The 18064-nt window shown below is 41.6% G+C and overlaps 1 protein-coding gene across 1 annotated transcript; it reads left to right on the top strand.

The window, feature by feature from the left end:
- Window positions 1-391: 391 nt before the first annotated feature.
- crbn (cereblon) lies at window positions 392-17103 on the top strand. The gene is made up of 11 exons (XM_035381892.1): window positions 392-546; window positions 1116-1225; window positions 1418-1617; window positions 2748-2903; window positions 8310-8472; window positions 9470-9532; window positions 9989-10073; window positions 10231-10346; window positions 11676-11740; window positions 13156-13287; window positions 14900-17103. The coding sequence occupies exons 1-11, from the start codon at window positions 453-455 to the stop codon at window positions 15081-15083; spliced, it is 1368 nt and encodes a 455-aa protein (XP_035237783.1). The 5' UTR covers window positions 392-452; the 3' UTR covers window positions 15084-17103.
- Window positions 17104-18064: the final 961 nt, after the last annotated feature.

The raw sequence follows: 18064 nt of genomic DNA, 5'->3' as shown, positions 1-18064 counted from the left end.
GCATATTCAGATATCCCCCCTGAACAAGAAATGGAATCTTAAGAAGATTTGTGAGTGCTTACACACTTACTGACCTCAGCAGCAGTTTTTTTTTTTTTTTTTTTTTTTTTTTTTTTTTTTTTTACATCCAGCGTAACATTACTCTATTAATTTTGTCATGAGGAATTGCAAGTGAGTACATGTTAAGGGGCAGGTAGTAAGTAGCCTGGTTCACCTATTGCTACAGCCGACAATTCAGTATATACAGTATTTCAGTAGGCTTTAATTAAGCACCGTCAGTCCATGGAGAGCACTGATACTTGGCGGTGGCGGATACATAACAAAACTACTGCATTCGTCTTTGAGGGCGATACATATCACGCGCCACTAGTTGTCTCCCTTCATTCACAGGTAGGGTAAGTTTGCCCTTCTTTCCGACATGAAACCGCTCGTTGTCAGAGGGTATACAGTCTATGGTTGTAGTTAAGCAGCTGGGTATGGCCGACGAGGGGGGAGGAGGCAACAACGATAACAACAACATGGGAAATCACTTACAGTTATTGCCTGGTATTGATTATTCGTTCGTCTTAACTGATTCGACCATTTACAGCTGTGAAGCTAAATAAATGTGCTGTAATTTAAGTGTCGCAAAAATAGTATTATGTCGTATATAGTTACTAGCAAACAAGTATGTAACTAGCTAGCTACAGTAGCTAGCTAAACGATTACCTTGAAACACAGAATCGCTAAGCTTAGTAAAGCTAACACTGTTCTCTATGTTGGCAGTTAATATGATAACTTTGAAGTTATCGCAATGCATAATACTGTGGCGAGAGGCTTTACAGTGGCAAAGGCATTCCTTTCGTTGAAAACGGAACCTGAATTATTTTACTGTTTTATCTGTAAATTAGCCATATATGAGTTGGTACAATCTTTCGTTATCTAAATTGTAGTCGGGAAATTGGCTGGTTCCTTTCGTGAGAACGATGATTCGCTTTAGAGTTGCAGGAATTGGCTAGTCTCATTGTTTGTGACTGATGTGGTTAGTTATTAGTCACTACCTTATTTGCTGCTAGATATTTTGCGCAATCATCTGTAGGTTCAGCATAACATGCATGCTTATTATTTTTTTAAAGAAAGTGAAGAGGACGACGAGGATGACATGGAAACGGAAGATCGGGATAGCGAGGACGCAGAAAAGCCAAATATCATCAACTTCGACCCAAGTCTTCCAACCTCCCATGCTGTAGGTGATGAGAATGATCTGAAACCTACAGTGCAGCTTTATTTAACTCAGAAAATAACACAGGACTTTAATACATTATTGTAGCTGTTGTGCATACTGCAAATAACGTAGAAAAGATCGATTGTGCACGTGTAACTTAAATTTTGGACCTGTTATATTGATGGTGGCCTGTCACCCCTATTCCCTCGGCAGTACTTGGGTGCGGACATGGAAGAGTTTCATGGTCGCACGGTACATGACGACGATAGCTGCCAGACAATCCCAGTACTGCCGCATATGGCCGTGATGCTCGTTCCTGGACAAACCTTGCCCCTGCAGCTCTTCAGGCCACAAGAAGTCAGCATGATGCGCGGCCTCATCCAGAGGGATCGCACGTTCGCTGTGCTTGCAAGGTAGAGAGCCACTTGACTTCCTGCTGTATTAAGAATGCGGTTAGCCCTCTTGTGCAGTGCCCAGTCCTACCCCTGTTACAGATGCGTACGTTTTACACAGTTTCGCCCGCGTATGCAAACCTTTGAGGCTCAAAACAGCTAACACATATTTCTTGTTCTTCACATAGTGCAGAAATGTTGCCCAGTCTTAATATAAATAAAACTACACTACTTCTTTCTAGTCCACGTGTACAACCATAGCAATCAACTTACTTTACTGTGCTGACTGTTCATTTTATATAGGTCATTGTGGGTCCACTCTGTGTCTCACTGTGAAATCCTTTTACCATGTTATTCAAGATATTCAGAACCAACCACACTCTGTGAATGGAAATTATCTTAAGTAATGAAGTAACAAATCTGTGGGAAAGGGTAAGTCCACAGCAAAATTTTCCATCTGCTATCAGAACAGGGTTTACCGGTTCAGCACATTTAACTTTGCATCAAGTAGAAAAACATTTTCACACAATGGATATATTGGAAAAGAAGTTCAATTGAAGTGTGCTGTACATTACATTTGGAACAACTGATGTATGTTATCATTGGGTAGGAGTCCAGATGGGTCACACCTGTAGGACAAAGTTGTTTATCCCTTAGGATATCACGTGCAGAGGGAAAAGAGACAAAAAAAAAAAAACGAAGCAACAAAACATAAGAGAGAGGTGGCGATGGGGCGGTGGAGGGATTGCCCAAACGGTAGATGCAAAAGCAGTAAAGGTCGGTGACATTATTTATAACTGTGGGGGAAAAACAGTTTAGCGGGTTTAAGGCACAAGGGGTTGTCTGAATTTCTCCTGAATTTTACTTTTTTCCTTTAAAAGTAGTTGTGTATTCACCTTTACAGAAGTACTGGGTCGAATATTGACCTTGATCGTACAGGGAAGATTCCCTTATGATGGAATGAAATGTAATAAAACCCTGCACTCTCAGTCTGCTCTTCAACTCTGCGACCTTTTACGCAACACTGGACAAGAGTACAGGCAAATATCTCGCAGTCCATTTGCTTTTGCATCACATTTACAAAAAAGAGCATTTTTAGGCCATTTGCATCCATAGAAGGTACCTGTGACCATTTGTCTCGCTCTCTGCAGTGTTAGTGATGCGGGGGAGCAGCAGGCAGAGTTCGGCACCACGGCAGAGATCTACGCCTACCGCGAGGAGCAAGAGTACGGCATCGAGACGGTGAAAGTGAAGGCCGTGGGCCGGCAGAGGTTCAAGGTGCACGAAATAAGGACTCAGGCGGATGGGTAAGAGTTCTTACACTTCAGTCTGTCTGGTCTTCCGGACTTCCCTTAAATCATGTACGTCCTCATCACACAAAATAGAACTGTGAACTGCTTTTTAGGCACAATATCTTTTGTTGCATTGGACGTAGCTTGGAAACTTGTTTATGGTCTTTTTGTTACTTGAGTAATACCGCAAAAGACCATTAGGTGGCACAGGTTCTCTAACTTTACGTCGAAGGTATGTTTATAACCTTTGTAAATGTGTTACAATAGTGGGTACTTATAACAAACTAAAACCCATGATGAAGTATCAGCTGTTGGTGCAGTTAAACAGGCTGTCAGATTTTATATTTTATACATGCAAAGTAAACTGCCACTTTTGAATATTTTGGCTGTGACATAGCACAGAGAAACTGTTGCTTGTTTTAAATCGGTTATCACACTCAACGCCCTTAATGTGTAGAATTTTCAGTGTGCTTAGAGTGCTTTTAATATTGTTTACATGTTTATGTCCTGTTAGGAATTACCATGTGTCGTGTTGTGTGTTGTCAAAAATTAAATAATAATATATGTACATATTTTTAAAAGTTTGAATTGTAAGCATGGTTTGAATTGTAACAAGACGTTTCTTGATCATTTGAAGGATTTAATAGCAATCACCAGCTTCATAAAATCATATAACATCATTTTTGAAGTTCTACATTTTTTTCTCTCTGAATGATATGCACAAGAAGTATATCTTACTGAAAACTGGTAAATCATACCCACCTATTGACTAACTAGAAGCTCAAAAGTTATTTTAAGTCATTTAGTATCCTGTACTAAATTGCAGTATGACAGTAACAATTCTACACCATTTTCTCTTTTTTCGCTCTCTTAATATAGAAATCACAGATGTGATTTTAAGCATTAAGTGTTAGTTTCTCAGAGTGTTGAAGTGTATACTTCTTTACTGTCGTCTTTTTCAGGTTTTTCAGTCTTTTGACCACAAAAAGAAAGATTTTGTGATTCCGTGGTGGCTTTCAGCTCTGTCAGTGCCATATCTGACATAGATGCACTCTCCCAGGAGAGGATTATCAGAAGGCTGTTCACCCCAGCGACATGAAAACATCTTCTGTGAAGCAGTGTTGCTGCACTGTGCGGGGAATGAAACAAGCCTCATTATTAAATCTATAGCTTGGTTGTTTTGGTCTTATTATGGGGCCAAAAGGTCATGTAGTTTTGTTTATTTTTATTATATATACAGGAAAGTAAGACCATTGGCTATAAATATTTAACTGTATTTTGGAGGCATGTTCTTCAAAAAATGCACTTATTGGTAAAACCTTTGCATCAGACTGGCCATTTTTGGTTTGTTTTATTTCATCCGTTTTGTTTTCAAGTCTCTTATTCAGTGACACTAACCATTTTACCAGTTATGTTAAAACAAATTCCTGTTTGATGGGACATTAAAATGAAGAGCTGTTATCCATAAAAAAATTTTCATCATACCAGTGTGCTGCATTTGCAATTTTGTGGCGGGACGGTTCAACAGAGGACTAAGTTTGGTCCAGTGTTCACCTGCGTGCAAGTAAAAATTGACGGAAACATCATTAAGTAGTTATTGAGGATGAGCTTTTAGTGTAATTATGGTTGGCGAAGATTAGCGCTAGTGCAGGTAATTAGCTGCGGGAAGACGCTTATTCCAGAATGGAAAAAAAATGGACTGTACTTCTACCTTCAAAGATTAGAGCTGATCCATTCAACATGCCTCATAATAAAAATAATTCTGTTTAATTCACATTCATTGTGTTCCCAGGTTATTTAGAGCCTGTATTTGGATGAATGACTCATAGTAACACAGTGTTTTTAGTAATGTAATATTGGTGTAGCTGTGCTCAGACATTTGATTACTGTAGACTGAGAGCCTTTGGATGCTGTTGTTTGATGGCAGTCACTGTTTGGAGAGGGAGATTGTTGTATGAAGTGCATGTTGAGTCCCCTACAGAGCTGAATTTAAAATTTGTTTCTGTAGCTCAGTGAAATCCTTCTGCTTTAAAAAAAAAAAGTAAAATAAAAAAAATTCTCTATTTGTGCAAACTGCAAGGGCCTTTGTTTGCAGCTTACGGCAGACCTGGCTACATCTGTGTCAACTGCAACACTTTAAATGGGACATTTATGAGTGTACATCTTTATAAGGTTGTTGATAATAAGTACAGCTTTTGGTCTCATTCTTTTTGACTCTTTCAGGGAGGCTGTTATTTACAAAACATGGCGGTCTTTTACATTAGATTACCTTATTTTGTGCGTGCTTGACTTGGAAGACAAGAAAAGAAAGGGTAGAGAAGTGTGCAGTTTTAATATTCTCGAAAGGCAGACATATTCTTTGTGAGGGCAAATTTATCATGTTTTAGACCTTCGCTGTAAGTTACTTGTAACTTATGAAGGTTTAACTGCTGCAAAGCCAATGGCCTATTACATAGCCACCTTGAGACTGTTCAGTAGAGAGCATTTGTTTGGCTCCCTTAACACCTATAGAAGCCTCACATAATTGAGGTTCCACTATACTGTGAATTTCAGAAAAACAAAACCAAGCAATACCAGGAGGCCTCACACATTTAGCACTTAGACCCATAAGATTTCCAAACTGTACAAACCTGAAGGATGAACAAAATGATGATTCTGCCCTGTAGTTGCCTGTAGTCCTTATGCATGCCTTCAAAAAAATGCCTTCTAAATTAGTACAACATTCTGTAGGATGTTAGCATGCAGTCTTTAGCCCACCGTCCTGTAAATTCCTTTTATGACTCTTTCCTAGTGATAATTGTGGAATAACTGCAGGAAATCTTGATTATTTTAACACGATCGTGTTTTCTAAAGGGTAGGAGCGAAGGCTATCTGGATGTGATGGCTGTCTGCCACACAGGTTCCCTTGATTTGTAGGTCACCTCTAAGCATATGTGAGTTTTCCTTTCATTTGTGACATTGTCAGTAGAGCTCATGGATATATTTTCGTCTGCGTCTTGGCATTTCCCATTGCTCTGTAACAGAGAGAGCCCGATGCTGTGACTCAGATTGCCGTCTTTATTCCTCTGTGGGCAGCTCGTTTGGCCATTTCATTTGGGTATTAGAAGCACTGTTTGGTTTGTGAGCAGCAATTCAAGAAGGTACTGACAGAATGTGAATGAAAAGTGCCAGAGCGAGATTCGAAGCTCACACCTGTCAGTATGTTTAGATCCATGATGATCCATGCTTTCTTTTCTTAGGTCTTGATTTCTGAGTGTCAGCACACTTTTAAAAGGAATGAACTTAGCAATGAGAGTTTGACTGTAAAAAAATTAAGAGTGCTAACAAACAACTATAACAATGAAATGATCCACAAGAAACTTTTGAGTGGGAGGAAAAACAAAACAGAATAAGGAGTTTGAATAGCAATGGCTGGCAGTGGAGATGACAATATATGCCCCAGCCATGAGTTTCCTATGGCAACATAACTAGGACAGGCTGGGGATCTGCACATACCTGAGAGAAGCAAAAAACCTAGCCACACCTCAAGACCCTGTGTGAAGGTGAGGTCACAAATATAGATAGACGACAGTATGTAAATGTATTGCCCCACATCAGTTGCTTGGAAGCCAGCAGAATCCCCCAGTAGATCTATCTCTGTTACACTATACATGGCCTATTTGGTTATCAAAGCACAGTCAAATAAGCCTTCACTTACATGTGGCCTACTTAGCTCAACATCTGCTACTGCTGAAACTGTTCCAACTTTGACTGTCCAGGGTGGAACGCAAAGTTCACTACAATCATTTAATGCAGGCCCACTTAGTTATATAAAAATGTAGCTGCATGTTTTTTCTGTTTAATTTGTTCTAATGCATGTTGACGGTTGTTGGATTTGGACCTTTCTTCAGATTAGGTTTCCATAGTAACACAAGAAGCCTATTTGGCTTCCAGGGACTCGTGTTGTTAGGCTCAAGCGAACTGCAAACAACGTGCAGGACGCAGGTGAGCTGGTTCAAACGCATTAAAGAACAGCCGCGCACTCTCAAAGAAAAGGCCGGCGTGTCTGGTGTTGGCTGGGCCTGAATAGGAAAGGGCGGGGACAGGCGAGCAGCAGGGAGCAGCAGCTCTCTCTCTGAGTTGCCCCGTAATTCAGGACAGAATGTATAAACTGGGCTCCTCTGCTCCTGGCTATTACGTAAGCATATTGGGGAATGCAGTGGTCGCATGGTGATACCTCGTTAATGCCTGATTGGAGGGTTTTTATTCCAGACACAGAACAGGAAGGAAACTGTGCCCTCCCTTGTTTTATTATTTTTTTAAATCACTTCATATTACATTCATTTTCATTTGGCAGACGCTTTTATCCAAAGCGACGTACAAAAAAGTGCATTTCATGGTCGTAGACAACTGCTAAACACGGGTTCAGTAAGGTACAATACTTATTTCATATATTTTTCCTTCCTCATCAATCCTTTCTGGGAAACACAGAGGACGAGCCACTGTCATCGACAATAATAAGATAAATAACAGTGCAGAGATCGTTTAAAATTCCCCGTAATGGACTATGTTCAGTTTAGAGTACAAATTATGCGGTCTGTGTTTTTGCACACAATCAGTCTGTTAAGTGTTTTACCCCCTGCAGCATTCTTTTCATTCTAAATAAAGGTTATTATGGCCATCAAATGAAACCTTTGTGATATTGTAAAAAAGAAGGATTTTTTCTGTATCATTCTCCATGGAAGAAAATGTGAAGAATCGGGGGGGGGGGGGGGGGGGAATTCACATCAATGTACTCTTTGGTCAAGTGATGTAATCAGGGCTTGGCATTTACACCAGCCGCCCAACAAATGCGGGTAGAATACGACAGTGGCGTGTAATTCCGCCACTTTGGCAGGTCATTTCTGGGAGCATTGTCTTTGAAAAAAAAATCATTGTAGTTTACAAAAGGAATCTGAAATAATTAAATCAATTTGAGGTGATACCGCATGATACTACAACTCCCATTAGACCTGGATGCACACTGCGCTCATCGCACTGGCCCATCTCAGCTCTCTCGGGGCTTGCCTCCTCAGTCAAGCCGGGAGTGTAATTGATAAGAAGGAGAACTGGGCAGAAATTGAACTACTGTCAAACATGGCACCGCAAACAAACTGTGTACACTCATGGGGTGGAGGGGGGTGTGGGCTGTGGGAGGATTATGCTGGTGAAAAAGCTGTTGTGCCAAAGCGTTAATGTCAAGCCCTGAATGTAATATAGTCACTATTCAGTATCATAAATAATGTGTCATCATTTAGGGCAATGATAATACACAGTATGTAGATTTATTTACGCTACTTAATATTTGCGTTTGCGTTAGTGTACATGTGCTTGTATTAGTTTACTTCTTTTGGTGCCGCCCGATTAAACTGGAGGGCAGTTTTAATGCTGACCGTGTTGCAGGATCCGACAGGCTAAGGTTCAGATCCTGCCGGAGAGGATTCTCCCGGACCCCCTTTCTGCGGTGCAGCTCACCCCCCTGTCCAGGCTCCACACGCACCCCTCCTCCAGACCCCCCTCTGAGCACTGCCGGCAGGTCCAGCGTTGGCGGGACACCTACCAGAAGGCAAGTCCTTCAGTCCTTCAGACGAGTTCAGGATTCCACCACCAGGGGGCAGGACAGAGACAAGGGTGGCAGGGTTGGAGTGCAGAGGAGGAGGGGTTAGGCATTCTGAGGTGGCAGAGCAGATCAGTCCGGCTGGTGCATAGGGTCTGATGATAGCGCTAAGGCTTTGAATTTGATGCGTACTGATATAGATGAACATGAGAAGAGGATTGACATAGCAGAGTCTGGGGAGGTTGTAGATCAGTCGAGCAGCAGCATTCAGGATGAGCTGCAGAAGTTTGATAGCAGAGGAAGGGGGTTGGCTTACCTGATATACCATTACAGCGGAATTATAGCAAATGCCTGAAATAACATAGTTAAAATACAGTTAAGAATTGTTTACTTTTTTTTAAGAACGGTCGATTTTAATTAGTCACAGCAGTAAACGTGCAAATTAATCACGTGCATGCATGAAGAATGCACCACTCCTTTTACCTTATTCATAGGCGTCAGGTACATATGCTCAAATGCACGGAAGTAGCCATGTGCACTTCTCTCACTGGAAGAGAGACGAATTGGGACAGTGCCATTAAGACTTGCGTGGAATCGCTCTGAAGTTCTATGCGATCTTTGATTTTACGCTGTTGCATGCAGATGAAAGCTATAGTAAACTGAAATGCATTATAGACAGTAAACACATGGAGTTCTAATGATATGTTGTTGTCTAGTCTAACTGATTCTTCTGCACTTAGCAAGCACTTACTGCATTTAGCATGTTACCTCGGCACCCTTTTATGTGTTTTTCATTTTATAAGATGGTATTTTCTTATTTTGCAGGGTGACTTGCTAATTTTTACAACATATAATTAAAATCTGTTTGGAAATCTTTTATTTTTGTGTAACATTAGTTTTAATAGTAACAAGCTAATTTGAGTAAATTTACCCTAATGCTCAATCGCGAATGCATACAACCGGTGATTGTCTGGCTGAATTTGCGTTTGTTCCCTCTCTTTTTTAGCGGAAGTTCCATTGTGCGAATGTGACATCATGGCCTGCCTGGGTGTACTCACTGTATGACTCGGTATGTACTTATACCCTATGAGAGTTCTGTTAAATCACTTTCTTACACATGCACATTTAGACAGCCAACCAGGGCTTCATCCAGTCAGGACAAGACCTGCCATACTGTTACCTTGAGTTCTTCTGTCTTGTACAGTCATTATGGCCGCAGTGCTATATATCATATTCTGAATATCAGTTGGGACACAAGACCGGAGAGTCCCGAATTCCACAGATAATCGGGGCTGTACTCCTGTACATTTTATCAGTACAACACCCATTTTCTGCTATATACAGTCAATACTTAGTTGTGGAAACGAGCTTTGAATTAATACGATGTAAAATAATTGCAGAGCCATGGATGTGACTGCATGCAAGACAGAAATCTCTGGAAACATGCAGTTTAATGACTGTGGCTGCTCTCATGCCTGTTGTAGAATGATCCCGTCCTGTCTCTTCCCTTACATTTGTTTTCCAGGAAATTCTGATGAACAGAGTGAAGAGACAGTTGCACGAGTGGGATGAGAACCTGAAGGATGATTCCCTCCCCACAAACGCTATAGGTACTTTACTGTAATATCTTTATTGAAGTACTATATGCAAATCTGTGTGTTGTATTTAAATTTATTTATCAAGTAAATTCAATCGATCAGCCAGAATGGGCACTGTCCCCAGATCTGTTTGGGCCCTACTGAGCGTGGGTTTGTATTCCTGGGGCAGATTTCTCCTACAGAGTGGCGGCCTGCCTGCCCATTGACGATGCCCTGCGCTTCCAGCTCCTGAAGATCGGCAGCGCCATCCAGAGGCTGCGCTGCGAGCTGGACATCATGGATCGGGTGAGGCCACGCCCCCGCGCGTCACCAGCCCCGCCCCTTCTGCTACTCAAACGGGTCTTCATGTAGGAAGCGGTGTTGTTAATGGACATGCTCAGTGAGATAACTTGGCCTCACTCTATCACAGTCCACCCAGACTGTATTAACTGCATGTGGTTTGAGCTCAAAATGTAGCCATGCTGAGCGGGTATAGTGCTAGCAGTATTCTATAGCCCAGCCCCTTTGCTGCTTGGCTTCAGTCCGAACTCCAGCAGTAAAAGCCGGAGTCACATTAGTGATCCACCGCTGTGGTCTGGTGCAGTTTCTGTTTTACGCGGCTCTTTAAGACACACTGCGGAATTAGCAGGTCCTGAAAGACACCACCCTGATCCCTGTGCCTCTTTCTTTACATTAGTGCCTCACATCCCAAAGTGCTGCTGATTTCACACTGTGACACATTGTTCTGCCTCCGTCTGACAAGGACATAATACACGTGTTCAGAACTCCCTGTCATTCCCATACCTGCCCCCAGACCTCCAGTCTGAATATGCACAGAGAAAGGAGGGGAGCTGTCAGTGTAACTAGTGTCTTAGCATGATAATAGAAATAAAGGTAATTGTTACTTGTGACTCACTGTGTTAAGCTGTGCATTTGTACTTGGGAGAGGAACCGTTGGAGTGGAACAGTGCTTTCCAGAGTGAAAATGTGCCTTAACTGATTCTGTGTCATGAAATAATCCCGAGGTGCTTCAGGAGTCACGGCAGAGAAGAGATTTGGAGGTGAATGTGACATGCAGGGCTTGTAGGGATTTTCAGGGCATCGCCTGTCATAGTCTGGCAAGAGCACTCAGACCGCAAAGTCCGTGTAGACTCCCATTAATGCATAAAGGGTGTTCATCACCTTGGAATCTATCACAACTTAGATTAATTTCTACTCCTTTTTTCAGTCAATACTCAGCTGCAATATTGACATTGTGTTTTTCCACACTGCCCCAGGCTGAATAAAGGCCCGATTTGTAAAGTAGCTTTCAGTCATCTAAGCGTGGCTCACACACGGTACAAGTCCATTTGGTTGAGGCTGAAATGCCTCCCGCCTGTTCTGATATTCGTCTCTGTACCGCGGATTGATTAAGATGAACAGCCCTGCTTCAGGGAAACGTCAAAAAGCAGGTCATACCGTTTATGGGTGTCTCTCCTGGGTCGTGGATATTCAGGTCAGTTAACGTGACCATAGAAAGTGTCTCAGGACGTGCTGTGGCTCTGACCTAGAATCAGGCCTGGTGATTATTAGGGTTCTGCTAGGATCTACACAACATTTTCACTCTCTCTCTCTCTCGCTCTCTCTTGATCATAGTGCACCTCCCTGTGTTGCAAGCAGTGCCAAGACACAGAGATAACCACCAAAAAGGAGATCTTCAGGTGAGTGTGGCAAGAGGCACAATTTCAGCAATAGCCTGAAAATAGACTATACCCACGATTAAAGCATTCTGAACAAAACCACCACACATTCAAACTTAAGCAAACTTGTTGAAGTGGAATCAAATATACGTGATGAAAGTAAAATATTTTGATATAAACTGCTAAAATATACTGAGATTATTTATATATATGAATAAACTGCTGCTTAAATATAAACCTTGGGCATGTGTACCAGTTATTAGAGTATGATGAAAGCCAGATGTCACGGTGCGCTGTAGCTCTCTGTATGTGGTGCCTTACCTGTAGAAGAGTGTCACATTTCCACTCTGTGGCCACTCATATCATGCTTTTCTCTTTTTCACCATCTCAGTAGCTAGCCAGCTAACTCCTGACTTTAGGATCACTTAGGTATAATCAGGATCAAGTAAAACTCAAAATTGCAATTTAAGGCAAATCATTGCAACCTGTTGATCTCCAGCATTATTATTATTATTATTGTTTAGCAGTTTAGTAAGCTATGCTATTATAATGACCAAAATGGAGTAAAACCATTTACTGTGGCTGTGGTGTCAAAAATAGTTTTTTGCACATTCCAGCAGTTCCTCTAGCCTGCCAGTTGCACTGGATTAATGGCCTGATCTCCAATAAAGTTGTTGAGACTGCTGTCTGACTTGGGGATGAACCCAGTGAGGGGAACTGTAGTCACATGTAACTACACGTAAGTGTACTCAGGCAGAATCAGTGTGTGCCCTTCATCAGACATGTTTTTGTAACTTTTGCATAATAAGAATGACATTTAGCTTCAGTCTGTTTTGAATTAGAAACATCTTGTGAGGATCTTGCAGTGGCGATCTTTTTGATAATGGAACAAATGTTTTGTATGACGCTTCAAAATAATCATCCTCCCATTACTGAATAAAACAATTTTGTTAATCCACTGTAATTTTTACTTGAATGCATGTAATTGAGGTAATTGATTTAATTTTTCTACCTGGTTATTACATAACACAGTTGAAGCAGGCACACTCAGAACAAAAGCACACCACAGTTCTGTCTCTGTCTGAGAGATTTCATTTCCATGGTTTGTTTGTGTAAGAATACTTTGAAAGAATGGCAGATCATTTCAATCTTGTGCATAGCAGAGATGCTTCTCTTTGTGTAATGCATGCCCATACCCCGTGCTCTCTCCCCGATTTAGTTTTTCTGTACTTTGTCTCTGATGTAGATGTTGAAGGGATAACCTTTTTATGAAAATGTCTATGAATCTGTCCGTATGTTGCAATCCCCTCTGGTCTTTGGGGGTTCCTGTCCTAAGATACTCTGTGCTTCACAGCAGCCTAATAACCTGCTACCTTGAATGGTCTCTCTCTCTCTCTCTCTCTCTCCCTCCCTCCCTCCCTCCCCTTCTCCTGCAGTTTGTCTTTATATGGGCCAATGGCTGCCTATGTGAACCCTCATGGATACGTGCATGAAACACTGACCGTGTACAGGGCCAGCAGTCTCAACCTGGTTGGACGACCATCCACACTTCACAGCTGGTTCCCCGGGTAACCTCTTCTGCTTATTTTGTCATGATAGCACAAATGGAAATAAAATGAAGGTAACCGTGTGGCCGAATAGAACTTGTCACATCTCAGCTTGTTGAAATTCCGACTAGAATTCATTGTGAAATTCATTTGTGTATTCCAGCATGGATTAGTAAGGTAAACTTTGAAATTCAGTTGCTTTACATGTATTCCAACAGATGACTTTCAGAAGAAAACCTTTTTAAACTAACTAATAACCTTTTCACACAGATGAAAGAAAGTTAAATATTTCATGAACACAAGGCTGGGCATAAGCTCTGGCAAATTTCTGATAAAATCTCTTCAAGCTGTTTCTCCAAAGACCTTTTCAGTTGCATAAGCACATATTTTAAAGCAAAGAATGTCAATTCTGTGTGCTGTCTTTCATGTGTGCAATCATGAATTATGTGCTGAAATTTTGATTTGGAAAAGCATGGTACTGTACCCAGTACAGTTTTCAGCACAGATGTTGCTCAAAACTGTCTCTGATCCTGTTTCAAGTGAGATACTTAACAAGACACGTTCTGTCCTGGTCATGAATTATGATCTTGTTTTGGATTCATTCTGTCTCAGATTTATATGGGTTTGTGCTTGTGTTCCCATTTTCCTTTTAAATAAATTACGGGTGAAGTGGGGAATGAGTAGCAGGGAGGGAATGACTGGATGGCGAGGCCACAACTGAGAAGGCTTTCCCATGAAAAACACCTCAGACTCTCCTAAGACCACAAAGCAGAAATACAGGACTAATTCCAGTTTTACTGTGGATCTGTGCCTTGGGCTGATCAGATGCATTCTGCTTTGTGTTTAGAGCTGGGGGGACCCATCCAAGACTCTTAGGTCTTCAGTGAAAGCAGTATTCATAAAATGGAAATTTAAAAATATATTTAAATTATATTAGATTTTTTTTGTTCTTTGGAACAGTTAATAATAACAAGAAAATTTTATTTAAAAAAAATAACTTGGCCTATCTTCCTAATGTTTGTTGGACCATTTCTTAAATGAGTGAGATGACTAGTTGATGCTAGCCATGTAAATCCATTTTTTTTTCAGCTGCTTTGGAAAAATGGTCCTCCAGTGTTCCCGAACAGGCCATGTGTCTTAAATATAAGCAGGCACATATGTTTTAATGTGCATTCTGAAGGTATTACTCACACGGCAACGGAAACTGCACCTGAGCCCAAATGGCTAATGCAGCTCCTTAGGCAATCCCATTATCTGGATCTGAAGCAGCTTGGCTTTCATGTTCTCCCTCCCCCGATAAAGGACACGATTCCATGTCAGGGCCAACTCATATACGGCACCACTGTTCCCCAAGATTTACTGCCAAGGGTCAACATTTCTGAGCCGTAATAACACACAGTGGGCACAGTTTTTGCAACTCTATGGTGTAGTACTTGTTGCACTATTGAGCAAGGTAGTTAATGTGAACCTCTTGGGTAAAATATCTCTCTGTGTAGATAGATTGTGTGTAACTGAATGAAGAATAATGAAAATGAATATAATATAGCGTGATGTGCACCCGCCCTAGATTGTGGGTATTTCAGGTGTGTGTTGCACAGCTGAGGACAGGTGTGTGTCTCCTGCCCTCTGACAGGTACGCCTGGACCATCGCCCAGTGCCGGACCTGCAGCTCTCACCTGGGCTGGAAGTTCACCGCCACTAAGAAGGACCTGTCCCCCCAGCGCTTCTGGGGTCTGACCCGCTCAGCCCTGCTGCCCCGCATCCCCAAATCTGAGGGCGAGGAGGGAGAAGAGGGCTCCCGGCTGCTCTGCCTGTGAACCGGGGAACCCCTGCTGCTTCCCCGGTGACCCAAAACAAAGGGGTGTGCCCACCCATCCCCAGATCCAAAATGGTGGGGGGGGGGGACACCACTAGTCCACAAAATAGGTGTATCTGTTTTAGAGTCATGAACACTGTGCTGTTTTTCCCTAGTCTGTTACGGCATATTGCACTTTCGGCCACTGAGGCTGAAGCTGATCTGCAGGGTTGGGTCCACTGAAAGCAATAGGTGTCCTGATATGTGCCTGTGAGCACTGCCGTGCTCCTTAAGGCTTGGTGTGGGAGCAAGAAAACTGAAATATTGTCTGTCACAGTCACCGTCCACCCATAGCATGGTAACCCTCTCAGCCCTCGGCTGAATGTACAGTGTTCAGCTGGTCATGTATCCACTAGGGAACCGCACCGGAGGCTGGGGTTGCTTGACCCCCATTCACAGCCCTTTCTTTCCCATGTCCCAGTAGGTGTGCTGGTGTCTTGTCGACCACTGTGACTGCATGCACGTTCAGGTCGGGCATGAAAATTGGCTAGACACATGCTTTTTGTGGGAGATTTTTCAACGTTTAACAGTATGTGATTTTACCTTGTTTTCGTTGTTGTCATATATTTCTGAGCCATATTGGATCATCTGAAACACAGAAAATATATATCTGCAAATACGTATTTAGTTAACTGTGGGAGTTTACTGTATTGCAATACATTGTGCCTCTGAATAAATGTCAGAAACAGTATATATACAAAGTGCAAAATGTGAGGTATGGATTTTAATAAGTTTCCAAATATACTGTGTACATTAGAAACTGTTGATTATGGCCACTTTCATATATATATATATATATATAGAAATTGTAACAAATTATACTATATGCTCTAAAAACATTCATACAGCTTCATACATTATATTGTGGCAATAACGTACATTTAAATATTCTGTATGTTCTAAAAATATAGTTTGAACTATGTTCCTAATATTTTGGCTGTTATATTTTGGTGTTTATGGTGGGAGAATGAGGTTTCAAATATTAGCAGAGCAACATAAGTGGTCACTGAATTGACTGCCTTGCCAATGAGAGGACAAAGCTTTCCATTGGTTCAGAGATGCTAATGATTGTCAGCTCAGTGTTGTTCTGACTGTTCATTAAGCCTTACTGTCCTATCCCTGCTGTTCTTTACGTTTATCAGAATGGGTACCTCGGTATACTGGCATATCTTCAGGGCTTTGGGCTTCATAAATGGTCTCCTACAGCTGGACTTTAGGCATTGGGTCAGATCTGATGTTCAAACTGACCCATGTGAATTTACTAGCTTTGCAGAGATATTGTTGGTAAAAGAATTTAAGGCTGTAATTGGGAGTGAATGTATATTTTCTCCCTATTTTTTTTAATTTTTTTTATCTCTTTATTGTTTTTGCGCAGATAAAAGTGAATGTTTTTTTAATTATGTAGCTCTTGTAAATAATGGACCCTTGACTGCACACATAATCAGATGTTGCCATGAGTTATTTATAGAGAAATTGTCCTTTCTTCCATGTGTCGGTTCTCAGAAGAAATTCGGAGCTAAATAAGTGAGCTTGTGGCAGTTACACTTCATCGTAATTGCTGTTTGCCTCATGTCAGAGTGGGAAATGGGAAATGTTCTTTTTCTGTTCTTTTCATGTACCTGAAAATGACTATAACACAAATGGGGTGCAGCATAGAGCAAAAAGGAAGAGGAGAACATGGAGGGCAAAATAGGCTGATTTGCACAGAAAATTTGAGCTGCATTTGCTGAATCATTGAAAAGCTTTTCTTTAAATCCCAAATAAAATCTGACGTCATTCGCCCTAAAATGGCAGGGCCAAGTCAGGCACCCTTGGCTGATGCCCATTTGTGTTTAAGAGGTGAACAGCTGAAATGTGCCCTCTGACAGGAAGCGTAAGGAGCTTTTTGGGCAGGGGAAAATTGATGCCATCGGAATGACAACTCCACATTGTGAAGTCTTGCATCTCATGCTGCTTTTCCCAGTAAAGTCTACTGCAAATCACTTGTCAGTTTGTTGTGTTGTCATACAGTGTGTTGTCCTACAAAAGACCATTCCTAACTGTACATAATTTTACTGCATTGCATACAACTTGACAAAGACCTCAGGATGGTGAAGTATAGATTTGATTGGCCACTTGGTAAACTTTTTAAAGACCCATTGTTGTTCACAGAGTATTGGCAGGCTGAAAGGTAGATTAGACCATAGCTGAAAAGGTTCCGATTCACCTTTGAGCGAGTGCAGTCCCATCACTAGACACAGCGAAGCTGTAGATATTTGATGTCTCTTCTGAGTACTTCGGTCATGTTCACTTGCAAATGGAAACGCAATATTTTTCCATTCCTGTGCCCCCAGGTCAGTGCCAGAAAATGGGCACTGATGAATTTGCACACCACTCTTGTCACTTCCCTTTATTTCCAGAGATATACCTTATTGCTGCATTAATGCGTTACCATCCCTGTGGAAAGTTCTGCTTTTACATTACGGCTAGTGGCCACCGTGCTACTGCACAACTGCATCCTGCAGGAAACCGCAGTTCTCTCCCTATAATGAAATTCTGAGAATTCTTTGTTCTACAATGGATGTCAAGCAATTCAGCATAGCTCTCTGTAAAATGAATTAAATTTTACGCCACTACCAAATATAATGGCCTTTTCTTGGGTCTTTATAAAGACCATTACTCATCTTTTTATATGGAAGTGATAATGGCACTGTGGATGTTGAACAGACTGAAGTGAAAGCAAACAGTCAAAGCATGAATGCATTTTTCTTTTGTTAATGTGTTTTCTTCCGATTGGCTCCACTTGCTTTGCGTAATTTTAGCATGCCCTTTGGTTCGGAACAGCAAGGAGATGCTCAGAGTGGGTTCATTCACAAAATATTTATTCCAAAATGTACAGTGCCTTTCCCCTCTGCCATTTCAGCCCCCATTGCATGTCTTCGCTCATCTGTGTATCATGAAGTA

This window comes from Anguilla anguilla, chromosome 11 (genome assembly GCF_013347855.1).
Source record: "Anguilla anguilla isolate fAngAng1 chromosome 11, fAngAng1.pri, whole genome shotgun sequence".
In the NCBI taxonomy this organism is placed as follows: domain Eukaryota; kingdom Metazoa; phylum Chordata; class Actinopteri; order Anguilliformes; family Anguillidae; genus Anguilla; species Anguilla anguilla.
Note: the sequence above shows the minus strand (reverse complement) of the source record. Positions and strands in the feature narration are given on the sequence as shown.

Excerpts from the sequence above, each read along its gene's own strand:
- crbn (XM_035381892.1), top strand. The coding sequence starts at position 453 with ATGGTTGTAGTTAAGCAGCTGGGTATGGCCGACGAGGGGGGAGGAGGC. Across the intron at positions 2,904-8,309 it reads ATAAGGACTCAGGCGGATGG|GATCCGACAGGCTAAGGTTC; the intron begins GTAAGAGTTCTT and ends ACCGTGTTGCAG. Across the intron at positions 10,347-11,675 it reads AGCTGGACATCATGGATCGG|TGCACCTCCCTGTGTTGCAA; the intron begins GTGAGGCCACGC and ends TCTTGATCATAG.